Source organism: Anolis carolinensis, chromosome 1 (assembly GCF_035594765.1).
Source record: "Anolis carolinensis isolate JA03-04 chromosome 1, rAnoCar3.1.pri, whole genome shotgun sequence".
Lineage (NCBI taxonomy): Eukaryota > Metazoa > Chordata > Lepidosauria > Squamata > Dactyloidae > Anolis > Anolis carolinensis.
In genome coordinates, this window is record NC_085841.1 from 310218664 (window position 1) to 310232561 (window position 13898).

General features: G+C 39.0%; 1 protein-coding gene across 3 annotated transcripts in view; it reads left to right on the forward strand.

The window, feature by feature from the left end:
* Positions 1–13898, forward strand: part of papln (papilin, proteoglycan like sulfated glycoprotein) — a 67750-nt gene that overhangs the window by 23219 nt on the left and 30633 nt on the right. For all 3 annotated transcript variants that reach the window (XR_010002036.1, XM_008103950.3, XM_008103955.3), the window contains exons 4-10: positions 3914–3974; positions 5178–5280; positions 6883–7013; positions 9382–9505; positions 9921–10001; positions 10180–10352; positions 12194–12317. Coding sequence is in view for 2 of the 3 variants with exons in the window: in XM_008103950.3 (XP_008102157.2) it covers positions 3914–3974; positions 5178–5280; positions 6883–7013; positions 9382–9505; positions 9921–10001; positions 10180–10352; positions 12194–12317 (797 nt within the window). In the remaining variant the exon portion in view is untranslated. The remainder of the gene's footprint in view (positions 1–3913; positions 3975–5177; positions 5281–6882; positions 7014–9381; positions 9506–9920; positions 10002–10179; positions 10353–12193; positions 12318–13898) is intronic.

Genomic DNA, 13898 nt, shown 5'->3' on the forward strand with positions numbered 1-13898 from the left:
GCCCGCTGTTAGCTCCAGCTTCTGCCCACCTAGCAGTTTGAAAACATGCCAATGTGAGTAGATCAATAGGTACCGCTCCGGCAGGAAGGTAACAGTGTTCCATGCAGTCATGCTGGCCACATGACCTTGGAGGTATCTATGGACAACGCTGGCTCTTTGGCTTAGAAATGGAGATGAGCACCAACCCCCAGAGTCGGACACGACTGGACTTAACATCAGGGGAAACCTTTACCTTTACTTCCCTTAAACATTTATTTGCTCAGGAATGGCAATTTGAACATCATTAACACAGTGTTCCGGGAGCCTGAAATATTCTTCTATTGATTTCTGCATACTCCTGATAAATTATGTATTCCTTGGCAGTAAAGCAGTTACAAAAAATGCATATTTTTTCATGAAGTCAAGATAAGACTAGAGCATTTTCCCAGTATGATTTTATTTGGTTTTGTTTTTCCAAAGGCCATTGCCAAAATGAAGCACATCCTCTAATTATTTGCATAGTGTCATCAATGTGTGTGGCGTTTATAGAGTTCAGAGAGATATGTCCTTGCCCCAGGAAGTTTACAGTCTAAAATACAATATGGATGAAATAAGACAGTTGCCTCAAAATTTAGATCATTGCGCCTTTAGCTCTTTTTGCATGCTATTTCTGGTTCGAAAGGTTTCCTCACATTTTGCTCAATTCTTCAGCTCTACAACATTGTTGATGTGCCTCACAGAAGAGTTGGGTTGTAAAATACTAAGAATTATACCTTTTTTTAAAAAAATCACAAACATTTGTTCAAGACAGCAGGGCCTAAACTACAATGTATATGTATGCATGTGTTTCCAAATTTGAAAGTCCTGATCAGGTGCTGCTCCATTCACTGAAGCTGCAGACAGAGCAGGGATGTTCTTAGCATGGTGTCATCTGGCAATGACTTGGGAAACTCAAGATGCAATATATCTACATGGCAATAAAAATGCCAGATCCTGCTTGAGCAGGCAAAGCTACACCCATTTGATGCAAGCTCTAGATGAATCAGACTAGTTTTGTATAAACAAGGCCAGACAGAGAAAACTGTTAAAACACTGCCTCGACACTGTTTTGTAAAAACCTGTTTGTGCTCTCTCTGAAGCCATGTCTCGGTTTGCCCATGGATCTTGCAGAATTACTAGTAGTGGTGCTTGATTGTGGATCTGATTTAGATATGATAGTGTCTTCAAGGCAGATCTTTTAAAAGTATTTCCTTAACTTGCAATGAATGACTTGCAATGAAGAACATGTCAAGGCTTTAGAGCCAGAGGCTATGCCCCAAAGCACTTTGATGCTTTAAAAAAAGACTGTGCATACCCATGGTTTGAATCCAGGGCACCCTAAAATATTAATGTAGTCTTGCTGTAGGTAGTTACAGTATCACTGCACTTGAGATCTCCCTTTTAGGAAATCAATCACCCTCCACATGGAAGGGGCAATTAAAAGGGCAACAAAAGGAGGTAGAGCTCATGTTTTCGTTATACGGCTTCTCCTCTTCTATTTACATTGCACAGATCAAGTCCAGCTGGATTAGGCTCCGTGATCACTGTCCGTGATCCCAACAACTGCATTTCCAAACACAGAGTATTTTGTTTGTGTGCTGGGAAAACCTAATTCTGGCAGAAGGGAAGCACTGCCAGCAGGAAAGCTGTCTGGATCCTCTCTCAAAAATAACATCTCTGCCCTGAATGCACTAAAATGTAGATGCTAGAAAGGCAGATAGACTTGAAGAGAAGGACAATAAATGACTTTATGAAATTGCTGTTCTACACACACTTTACAAGTGAGATCGGTTGAAAACAGTAAGATTTACTTCAGAGTAAACACAGTTATGATTGCCCTGCACATTTTGGTGGTTTATCTTCACAATGTTTATGGGTTTGACACTCAATCTGACGGAACTGTATTTCTTTCCAACAAATACTCTTTCCAGACAAAAAAACCCCCAGTATCTTCTTTGAACTTCACGGTGTAGAGATTCACATGATAGTGAACTATAGCATTTTGAACTCAATAACACTGTTGCTTGCACAGCTGAATATTTTCAAAGGTTCTGATTTGAATCCTGTCAGGACAGACCCAAGACATTTTGCTGCCTGGCACCAAGTAGCAAATAACCTCCCTCACACACCCTGAATCAATGTGCATAGTATCCAAGGATAGCCAAGTTATTTTGGCACTTGAGGTGGGAAATCCCACAAGTGCCTCTTCCCATACCTGGTAGTAAAATTCTATACAACAGCTGCCTCACTTTGCTGCTCCTGTGTCCTGCTCTGTAACAGTGAATGGCAGTACAAGTCAATTTACTGTTCCAACTCATGGCATATAGTTCCCAAAGTTGGTCAAGTAATTTTAGAAATCTTTTCAAAAATACCAGAAATGTCTCCTCTTTTCCTTTCCTAAAAAGTCATTGCCCAATCAGTGTATCTATCAATATGGAGGCACAAAATATCTACTCTTGATTTTATGTCTGTTCATCCTGCAGTTGCTCTAATTTGAATGGAAACTCAGATTCTGTTCAGGACTGTTCAATTCTGAAAATTATCATGTTTGTAAAGCTGTATACACTGGCTTCCCCTGAGTCAACCCCTGTCCATATTGTTGGGTGCTTAAATGTTATCCTAACCATAAGGCAGAGTAAGTTATGGCTAATCATTGGCTTGGAAGTAAGGTTACACCAACCTGATGGCTTTGCTTGGGGAGGTAGAGCATGAAGTAGATGGTGGGGGTAAATCAGCAATTTGAATTGATCAGAGAGAAGTCTGAATGTAGTAAATGCTTGTCTCTCTAAGGACTTTATCATACAACAATCACATTGTTGTCACACATGGAAATATATCAGTAATGAAACTTGTTTGTCTTCAGTTGTGCTACAGTGCTGCTTTGGCAATTCATGGTTTTGCATCTATCTCACAAACCTCACTTTCTTGTCCATTTATAGCCTACCTAGCCCATGCACACTTTTCAATTCAATTGTGTCATTACTGCAAATTGAGAAAATTAAATTAAAAAATAAATATAAAATACATGAAAATTCACTAAAAGCAACCTTACCTTTTTGGACATAGTGAAAGTGATACAAGGAGAATAATGCCCACTCATTCCACATATTGCTCAAATATTGCAACTGCAGCTAAAGGAATCCCTTACTACAGCCGTGATATTGACAACTATTGATAGGTTTTCCCCACCCATGAAAAGAGGTGTTCCCCCAATTATTTAAATGCAAAGCAGCAACAGGAAAGACACAACATTGTCTGATAACTACAAGCCAAACAGGCTATTTATCCTGTTATGGCTGCAATTTACCAGCCTTGTGTGATAAAGTCTACTTCCAGACTAGTAGTGACTTTCTGGGGAGTCATCTTCAGTTTGTGGTTCTGTGTTGCAATGAAAGATGTAAATCTAATTGTTAGTCCCATCTAGTCTTAATGTATTGAATCCATTAAATTTACAAAAGTGTTACTTATCATTCAATAATCAATTAAATGGCTCCACACTTCTTAGAACTATTTGATTTATGTTACAGTTTGCAGATAGTGTTATAAACACAGTTCCAGTTCAGATAGGATGGGAAAATGGTTTAATAGATGAGGAAATCTCTTCTAAAGCTGGGCATTTCAATGGAGGAGCTGTGGTTATAGCTTGTTCCTCTTTCAACAAACTCTCATTTGTCAGACAGAGGAAGCAGTATCAGAACTTAAGGAAAACTTACCTTGTGAAAAGCTTTTTGGAAAACTCTTGCCACTTTAGGGAGTAAGACTTACAAAACTCTTTACTAACAGTTAGTTTTTCATTACTGATGTTTTATTAGGAAGCACAAAATGAATTGTTCAATATGATCTTGACACTGACCTTTTTTTGCAAGCCGTTCCAGACTGTTGGTCTGTCTTTCAGGACAGATGGTGGCTCCAGTTGTATAGGACCAACTCGAAGCTATCGTTCATGCAATATTCAGGTAAATTCTTCAATATATTCTCTTTCATTTCCCTACATTTCTCTTTCATAAGCTGAATATTTTTCAACAATGGTATCTGGCATCTGCTCATCATCATCTTGATTTTCATATAAACCACCAGTTGTCCTTCAATAATATTTTATTGACTGATTTAATCCTCTCATTTGCTTATGTGCTGAGTGGGAATGCAAGAAGCTGAAGCTGAATGCATATAGAGATGGGTATGTGAAGGGGAAAAGTAGCATTCAGACAGACTCGATGACTGCGTGGAAATTAAAACAGAACTGTGCAGACTAATCTCTATAAAGTACAAGCCATTTTCTGCTGATAACCATCTTCTTCTTGATATTCAGATGGTAATCAGTACTATCTTTAAACAAATGTCATGAGCAAATTAAAACTGGAGTGTAAAGATGTAACAACTATAAGGTTAATCTTGAATGATAAATTTAAAGAACTGGAGTTTAGAATAATGTTCATTGGTTTGTAGGTTTCCAAGTGACTGACACAAGTTCAACCAGTGAGCTTCATGGCAGAGTAGGAGCTAAACCCAGTCTCTTTAGCTCTGTGACCAAGTAGCATTTTTACTGTTGGTTGTTACATCATGAAGTCTTATAAGCAGTCTTATCAGAAATAGGTCCTGGACTATTTCCCAAAAACTAGGCAGAAATACAGAAAGCTTCTTATAGGACAGTGGTTCCCAACCTGTGGTCCATGGACCACCACTGATCCGCAAGAACTTAAATATGGTCTGCAGCCTCACCATTACTACTACAGATGATAACAGCTCAACCAAAAACATTTTTTTCTTGGTGTCTTTGTTTTTAGCCCTGCTCCTGGGGTTATTTGGGGTGCTGATTCAGAAAATTGCATTGGATAGACCACACCAACTCTAGATTATTAAATATGGGTTTTTTTGTGGGTGAGCAGATGGCAATTACTGAATGGCATATGTTCTGTATCAAAGACTAGAGCTGATATGGTCGATCCAATGCAATTTTCTGAATTAGCACCCCAAATAACCAGACTGATTCTAAAGCTGATCAAAAACTGATTTGTAACCCTTTTGGTACTAATGCTGGAGAGTGGTCCCTGGTCAAAAAAAGGTTGGGAACCACTGTTCTGGGAGAATTAATCTGAATTAGTTGCTTGCCTACTTTCATATGAAACCTTGTTCCAAACTACACACTCCTTTCTTCCTAGAAATGTCCTGAGGGCGCCAGAGATTTTCGGGCAGAGCAATGCTCTGTGTTTGATGGGACAGACTTCCAGGGAAAGCGATACAAGTGGCTTCCTTATTATGGAGGTAATTTATTCATACTGAATGTTTCTTCAATTTGGGGAAATAGACAGTTTGGTTAAAAATGAATTGATTTCATCACTATTTTTTAAAGCTCATACATTATTACTGTGTGGTAAAACATTTGGGATCTGCTGGCATTTGCAAGATCAATGAAAAAATTAATTTGGCAAGATAAAAGTAAAAAAAAAAACCAGTTTGTAATAGCTTTCTCTCCTAAGGTAATCTGAATTCAATTTCAAATTATATTTAAAGTCTTGCCTCACTCACACTTCCTTGCCACTTTTTTAGCTAATTCTCATTGCCTGTGTTGAAAACTGAACTCTCCTTCTCCTTATCTGTAAAGTGTGCTTCTGTCCCTTCCCGGGAGCATACTTTCTCAATTGCCTCATCCAAAAATGTAATGTTTCCATGATGATAATGATATAAGGAGGACCAGGCATTTCAAGCTTAAGACATACATGAAAATATCAACAGTTGAGTGTTGCTATGCTTTCACCACAGACCCTGCATATTCCTGATTGTAGCATACACCTACACATGTATGCTTAGATAATGCAAAAGAGATTTAATTCAGGGGTAGCCAAACCATAAGGATACAAAGCAAGTAAAAATTGTGAAAAAATATTTTATTTTATTTTGGTTAACCAAAAAATAAAAGGGAGTCACTTGGAAACATTTGAAACAGTGAATATATTCCAATTTAATTAAGTGTTCCGGCAAAGCTATTTATTTATTTATTTATTTATTTATTTATTTACAGTATTTATATTCCGCCCTTCTCACCCCGAAGGGGACTCAGGGCGGATCACATTACACATATAATAGGCAAACATTCAATGCCTTTTAACATAGAACAAAGACAAGACAAACACAGGCTCCGAGCGGGCCTCGAACTCATGACCTCCTGGTCAGAGTGATTCATTGCAGCTGGGAGCAGCTGGCTTGCTCTCCAGCCTGCGCCACAGCCCGGGCCTGAGAAATAATACATGGCCCAACTTTTGAATCCTTGCTCTGTAACAGCCTTCTGCAAGCCAATAATCTCCATCCTGCCTGGAAAGGGAGACCATCTAAAGCTCCTACTTCCAATTTAAAGCTCCCATATTGAGGCAGGGTGTATGGGTGTTGTAGTCCAATACTTGAGGAAGGAAATTGATTGATGAAGCCTATTCTTGATACCAGATTATCATTCTTTACTTATTATTTTAAAGGTATTCTGTAAACAAAACATTTTTGCTATGTGATATGAGATCTTCAATTAAACATTGTTTGGATTTCATATAACAACTCAAACAAAATAGTACAGTAGTACAGTATATGTTCTTTCAGACTATACAATTATAGTGCTATATTGCACTTTAACTGCCATGCCAACCTCCTATAAAATCCTGGGATTTGCAGTTTACGAGAGACATTCAAAATTCTCAACCGGAGAGCTCTACTGCCACCTGAAACTACAAGCCCCAGGTTTCCATAGGATTCAGCAATGGCGGCTAAAGTAGAACCACCGCACCATAATGTAGTATTACAGGGCCCTATGTTTCAGGTGTCTTTATGGGAAAAGATAGCACGTTCAATAAAACATTGCTTCTTAAACTTTGCTCATAGCACCCAACAAATGTGAACTAAACTGCATCCCAAAAGGAGAGAACTTCTACTATAGACACAAAGAAGCTGTGATTGACGGAACCCCCTGTGAGCCTGGGAAGCATGATATCTGTGTGGAGGGAGTCTGTCAAGTATGTTTTTGCATCCCTTTATCCCATCCTCAAAAGCAGTATACATACAACTTCTTGTCTTCTTCTTGAGTTGCCTCCTGTTCCTTGAAAGAGCTCATGATGACGTATCCAGGTTGTCCCATTTTACCCAGCAGCAGCTTTGTTAGGAATGCTAAACTGAGGGACAGTCACTTGACCAGTACTACTACGTGCATTTCATGGGTTAGCAAGGGCTTCAACTTGGGTCTTCCTAAATGAGCATACTAGCAGTTGCATACTATTGGTTCCTCATTGCCTTAATAAATCTTGCTCCACTTTTTCTGTGGTAAGGTAACTTAATTATGCCCAGCAAGCTAATTTTAATGAGAAAGGAGGTAAGATTATGCTAAGCTTTAAACAAACATCTCTATGTATTCCAAAGATATAACAATATCCATGAAAACTCATGCTGAAATAAATCGGTTAGTCTCAAAGGAGTTACAACAGTCTTTCTTCCCACCCACCCCATTTTCCTTAGTATAGGAGATTATGATGGGTTGCTGTGAATTTTCTGGGCTGTGTGGCCATGTTCCAGAAGCATTATTTTCTGATGTTTTGCCCATACCTATGGCAGGCATCCTCAGAGGTTGTGAGGTTGTGAGACTTCATAGCCACAGAGACCTCACAACCTCAGAGACCTCACAACCTCTGAGGATGCCTGCCATAGATGTGGGTGAAACGTTAGGAGAGAATGCTTTCGGAACATGGCCATACAGCCCAGAAAATTCTCAGCAACCCAGTGATTTCGGCCATGAAAGCCTTCAACAACACAAACTTGTGATGGTCACTGGCCAGGCAGACATCCTCAGAGCTGCCAGCTTCCATTAGGAATGGCCTTTGTTGGGCCTTTATACCAGTTATGTTCATATTTTACAGACCTAGCATGAGGGAGGAAAAATCAATGGGGAGATTTTACTGGTTCCTGCGGGAGAAGGGGACAGGGCAGAGCTCTAGATTTCCAGACAAGAAAATGTCTTCTAATCTTGCCTATAAGAAGGTCTTGCCTTTACTGCATTTGCAGGATTGACCACTAGAGTGTACACAAAGACAAGAGGAAAAAACTCTGAGCTAATCCCTCTTCAACAGGGAGTGGGGGCTGAAGAGAAAAGGGGGTTACTTTACCCCTAAGTGAAAGCCCCCTTACAACTGCACTCTTGCTTTCTTTTCAAGCAAGGGAGGGTCACACCTTCATGTTTTTCTAAGCTCTGGTATCAAGGTTCTCAGCTTTCCTACATCCTTAGGTGACTGCTCTAAGGTGATCTCTCTCTCTCTCTCTCCTAGCCATTTCCATCTTTATCACACATGTACAGATTTTGGCTTGATCTGTCTTTCCTTTCTGATCTAGCTGCTGCAGTCATTCTCTTTAAGTCGGTTTATTGTTTAATGCCTTCAAATTGTTTTTGACCTATGGCAACTCTAAGTGGAATATATTGTATGGGTTTATTGTCAAGATTAGTTCGGGCAGTGCCTTTGCCTCCCATTGAGGCTCAGAGAATGTGACTTACCCAATGTCTCCAAGTCTATTTATATGGCTGAGCAGGAATTCAAACCTTTGGCTCCACAATCACAGTCCTGATCCTCTTTATTTACCCATTATTTCAAGGAAGCTGTTTATAGATCTAATAAATCAATAGTGAAGAATCTGAGGCTCTTAAGATGTTGCTACACCACAACTCCCATCAACTCTGCCAACTGAGCAGAGCTAAGAATTAGAGAGGAGTTATTATCTTGGGCAACTTGAGGTATAGGAATAGCTAATCTGGAATATGTCTATCTGAAATCATATTAGCCATAGTGATGTTCTGTCTAAAATTTGAAACTTTATTCAGTGGTTTCTCTACAAATGATAGATCCATTTTGATCTTTGTTACTCAGTAGTTTAATATCGTCTCATAAAATTATCTTTCCTTACGCAGAACAATTAAATAATATATGCCCATTGTGTCCTTTAAATATGTCTCATGTGTGTGAAATCTAAAATTTCAGCAGATTGTATCTTAGAAGAATGCTCCAACAGTCTATATATTTTCTGATCTTGGAAGTCAGAGGTTTTTTTTCCAGAGTTTTGAAAAAGCAATTACTTGTTTGCATGTACTTATCCCAATTTTGCCTGTGTTAGCAGGTTTTGCAAGTTTTTATATTACTTTTAAAAGCAGCAAAATCCCTTTGACCAAAGACAAGAATAGATCACTTCCATGACCTTTCTGAAATCACTTTAACTCTTTTAAAAAACTATTATCTGTCTCCAGCTTGATTGCTCAGCTCAATGTAAGCCACTTCTTTGACTTTTGACTTGTGCCTGGTCTTTGGGGTCATCCTTGCATTTAATTTAGCCTGTGCTATTTTACAGGCTGTTGGCTGCGATAACATGCTGGATTCTTCCAAGAAGGAAGACAAATGCCTGCAGTGTGGTGGAGATGGCAGGGCTTGTTTTGAAGTGAAGGGTCTCTTTGATGTACCCAACCTCCCTAAAGGTAAAAAAAAAATTGATGGATTTTCCACAAGGGTTTAACAAAATAGCAAAAATATTTGGGCTATCTTTGACAAAGAAAATGGACCATGCTTCTTAATCCATTTAGATTTTGAAGTCAAAACTGAACAGTAAAGCTCAAAAATCATTGGCGAGGCTTGACTACTCTGCTTTAGGCCATATTTTATCAATTACATGGATGGGCTGCTTTAAGGGTAGTATGAATCTGGATGCAGCCAATTCAGAATCGATGGAGTAGTTACAGTTGAATTTATATTTTTTCCACTTAACTGCTCTTCATTTGAAAAGTACCCTCTGTTCACGCAAGGGTGACTTTACCCTGTCTCTTTTTCTCTACTACCATCTGTCTTGCTAAGCTGAATTTACTGGGGCTGATTTGCTCTGCTTTCTTTTTTAAGGCTACAACCAAATCTTTATCATTCCCATGGGGGCCATGAGTATCCAGATTAAGGAAGCAACACCAACCAGGAACTTCTTGGGTGAGTACAGCATTCCTAAATATTTATTTTCTTGCTAATGTTTGATTAAAGTATTCAATGCTCAATGTTCAGAAATGCACCATGGTGCTGTTGAAAGGATACTGAGTACAGTATTCTGAGAACCATTCCATCCCAAGCAAGAGCATGTCCTCTTGAGGGTTTTCTCTTCTTCTCTCAGCCATCAAGAATGTGCGAGGCACATACTACCTAAATGGACACTGGACAATTGAATTCAGCCGGGCCTTACATATCGCTAGCACAACCGTACATTACGACAGGGGGGCGGAGGGTGACCTGGCTCCTGAGCTTCTTCATGCCAGAGGTCCTACTACCGAACCCTTGGTTATCGAGGTAAGCAAATCTGTAGAGTTCCCTGTTTCATATATTTTAACAGACTTTTTGAGACTACAGTTCCCAGAATCTCATGCCTGTAGGAAACTGCAGACCAAAATGGTAAAGTTTCTGAACTTCAAGATATTGTTCAGGCATAATCATGGAGTTGGAAACAGCTGCAAGAACCATCTCATCCAGTCCTTCTCTATGCAAAAATCCATAGTAAGTTAAAGCCCTCTTGAAAGATGGCCGTTCAAATGCTATTTGAAAATGCCCATAAAAGAAGAATCCAATCATCCTCCATGGCAATCTAATGCACAGTTGAACAGTTCTTTCCAGTGTTTAAATGGAATGTGTTTCCTTATAATTTTGATATACAGTAGAGTCTCACTTATCCAACAATAACGGGCCGGCAGAACGTTGGATAAGTGAATATGTTGGATAATAAGGAAAGATTAAGGAAAAGCCTATTAAACATCAAATAAGGTTATGATTTTACAAATTAAGCACCAAACATCATGTCATACAACAAATTTGACAGAAAAACTAGTTCGATGCGCAGTAATGCTATGTAGTAATTACTGTATTTACGAATTTAGCACCAAAATATCACGATATATTGAAAACATTGACTACAAAAATGTGTTGGATAATCCAGAACGTTGGATAAGTGAGTGTTGGATAAGTAAGACTCTACTGTATTGATTCAGGCTTGCTTCATCTTCTTCAAATGACTATCATATGTTATCTTCCTCAAGTCAAACATATCCAACTCCCTGAGCCATTCCTCGTAGACCCTCATTTCCAGACCTTTTACCATCTTGCTCTCCCCACTCTGACTATGTGCCATCTTGTAAATTTCCTTCTTGAACTGTGGAGCTCAGATCAGGACCCAATAATCCAAGTGATGTCTGTCCAAAGCAGAATAGAGTGCTACTGTTACTTCCCTCAATCTAAAAACACTGTTCTGAGAGTTATAATCCAAAAAAAGGCAATTTACTGCAGATTATTCCTAGAACTGAGAGCTAGGAGATGCCACACAGTCATAAATAGGCATGTACAGTATTACTAAGTAAATTAAAAGGAAAACAGTCATTTCTTGACTCACCATCCAATAGAAAAAGGAGATAAGAAAAAAAGAAACATTGACAATGATGTTACCTCTGATTTATGCAGCTGTCAAATGGTGAAGTATTTGTGTGTTTCTTGAGCATTAAGGTCACCTTAAGATTATTGCTTGTCAAAAAAGCAAGATAAATCATTTTCAGAAAGAAAGAAGTTTATTCTCTTCATTGAAGGAAGTTTATTATATCTGTATTGTAGGTATGACAGAAAGGGCATGAAGCAGATCTCAGAAACAAAGCATCTAAACTGGAGATGAACAGCAGATAGGAAGTGAGTTTGGCAAAGATCTGGAAGTTAGCTCTAGTTCCCACAAATCGTCCAAAAGGCCAGAATGTTTCCTGGACTATATCATTTCAAACAAAATATGGATGAGCATGTGGATGAATACCCCAGATTATGATGATTTCCAGTGCTTCTGGGCAAAGAAGAAAAAAACACATGGTGACTGGTTTTTTGTTTACAGAATCCAAATCATGATCAGCTGCATCAGGTAAACTGTGAAATTACACAGCTGTAGAAAATTCACAGTGAACTGAATTATCTAGCAGTGTACTCAGATAATCCAGTTCAAAGCAGATATTGGCAGATATTTTACACAGTAAAATGGTGCATACAAAACATCATTTTCTCATCCACTGTTTGTGTGAATTGTTCTGATGCCAGGAAGGACTGCCTCAAAAAGGAACAAAAAATACAATAATTTCATTGTATCTGCTTTACTTCTTTCCTTGTAGCTTATCAGCCAAGAGCCGAACCAAGGAGTGCATTATGAATACTACCTTCCATTCCAAAGGCAGATCGCTGGCTACAGATGGGGCTTTGGTTCCTGGGGCGAATGCAGTGCTGAGTGTGGTGGCGGCAAGTTTTGGGCATTATGTCATTTGTTTAAAGTATTTAAAGCTATGGTTGAATCAATTTTCTAGCTAAGGGGAAAAAAACAGATAAAATCAAAACATGCAGCTAAATACAACAAAATCCCATATCCAACCAAAATGCACAAAACACACCATGCAAGCTTGCTGGCTAGAAGAAAGCACCCTAACCAAAGTGACCCTGGATGTCCATAAATGTCCTACAGCCTACCAGGCATAATAGAATGATGGAATAGAGTTGGAAGGCACCATAAGAGCCATCTTGTCTGCCACTGCCACACTGCTATTTCCTATACTTTTACCCTGCTCTTCTCACCCTGAAGGGGACTCAGAACGGCTTACAGTTTGGCCGCTTCAGTACCACATTCCAAAACACAGTATATAAAACAGTGGTTCTCAACCTGAGGTCTCCAGATGTTTTTGGCTTACAACTCCCAGAATTCCCACCCAGTTTACCAGCTGTTAGGATTTCTGGGAATTGAGGGCCAAAAACATCTGGGGACCCCAGGTTGAGAACCATTGGTATAAATGCATCATAAGGCACCCATCCCATCTCTGTTTAGAGATTGCCAAAGAAGGAAGGTCAGCTATCCTCTGAAGAAATCTACCGTATTTCACCTCCAAATTCCCAATGTTTAGGTGGAATTTATTTTCTTGTAATTTGAATCCTTTGGCTCGTGTTATAGTCTTTGGAGCAACAGAAAACAAACTCACTCCATCTTCTCCATAGTATGGTTTTGAAGTGGTGGGGCTGGTCTGTAAACCATAAAAGGTGTATGGATCACTTTAGTTTCTGAAAGAACTGCTAACTGGCAGCCTTGATGACAGCAGCAGCAATAACAACAGCAGCAACAACAGCTTTGTGCATAAGCAAAACAAAAAGTTCTTTTGGCAGTCAGTACAGAAATTATATCCTAGTAACATTGCAATAAAAATAATTCCTATAGAGACAAACCAATCCTGACTACTTTGAAAGGTACTATTCTGTAAAAGAGATGCATCATTGTTTGCTATGTAATCATGACATGAAATCCAAATATCTTTTCATCTTTTCCAAAATCAGACTTGACCAATAGCCTTAGCTAGTTTGTATACTCAACATATGTTTGTTAAGTAAATTGTATGGGTGTAGGCTAGAGAGCCATAAATTAAAGGAAACCTTACATTCTAGTGCTAAATTGCACTGTCTCGGGAATTATATGTACAGTCCTCCCTCTGCATCCACACATTCTGCATCTATGGATTAAATCATCCACAGACTGGTTTTTGTTTAATTCTAAAAAGCAAATCTTGATTTTGCCATTTTATATAAGGAACATCATTTTACTATGCCACTATATATACAGTGTGGCTTGAGCATCCATGGATTTTAGTACCCACAGAAGTTCCCAGAATCAAACCACAGTACTAAGGGCCTATTGTATATATTTTTCAGAGACGGTTCTTTATCTTATTTCTGAGTCTATTCTCTTACAGAGAAACATGTCTGTCATAACACACCCTCCCAAAGCATCCTGGTCTCTCGTTTAACTTTGTTCCCCAGACAGGAAGCAAGTGATAGAATTAT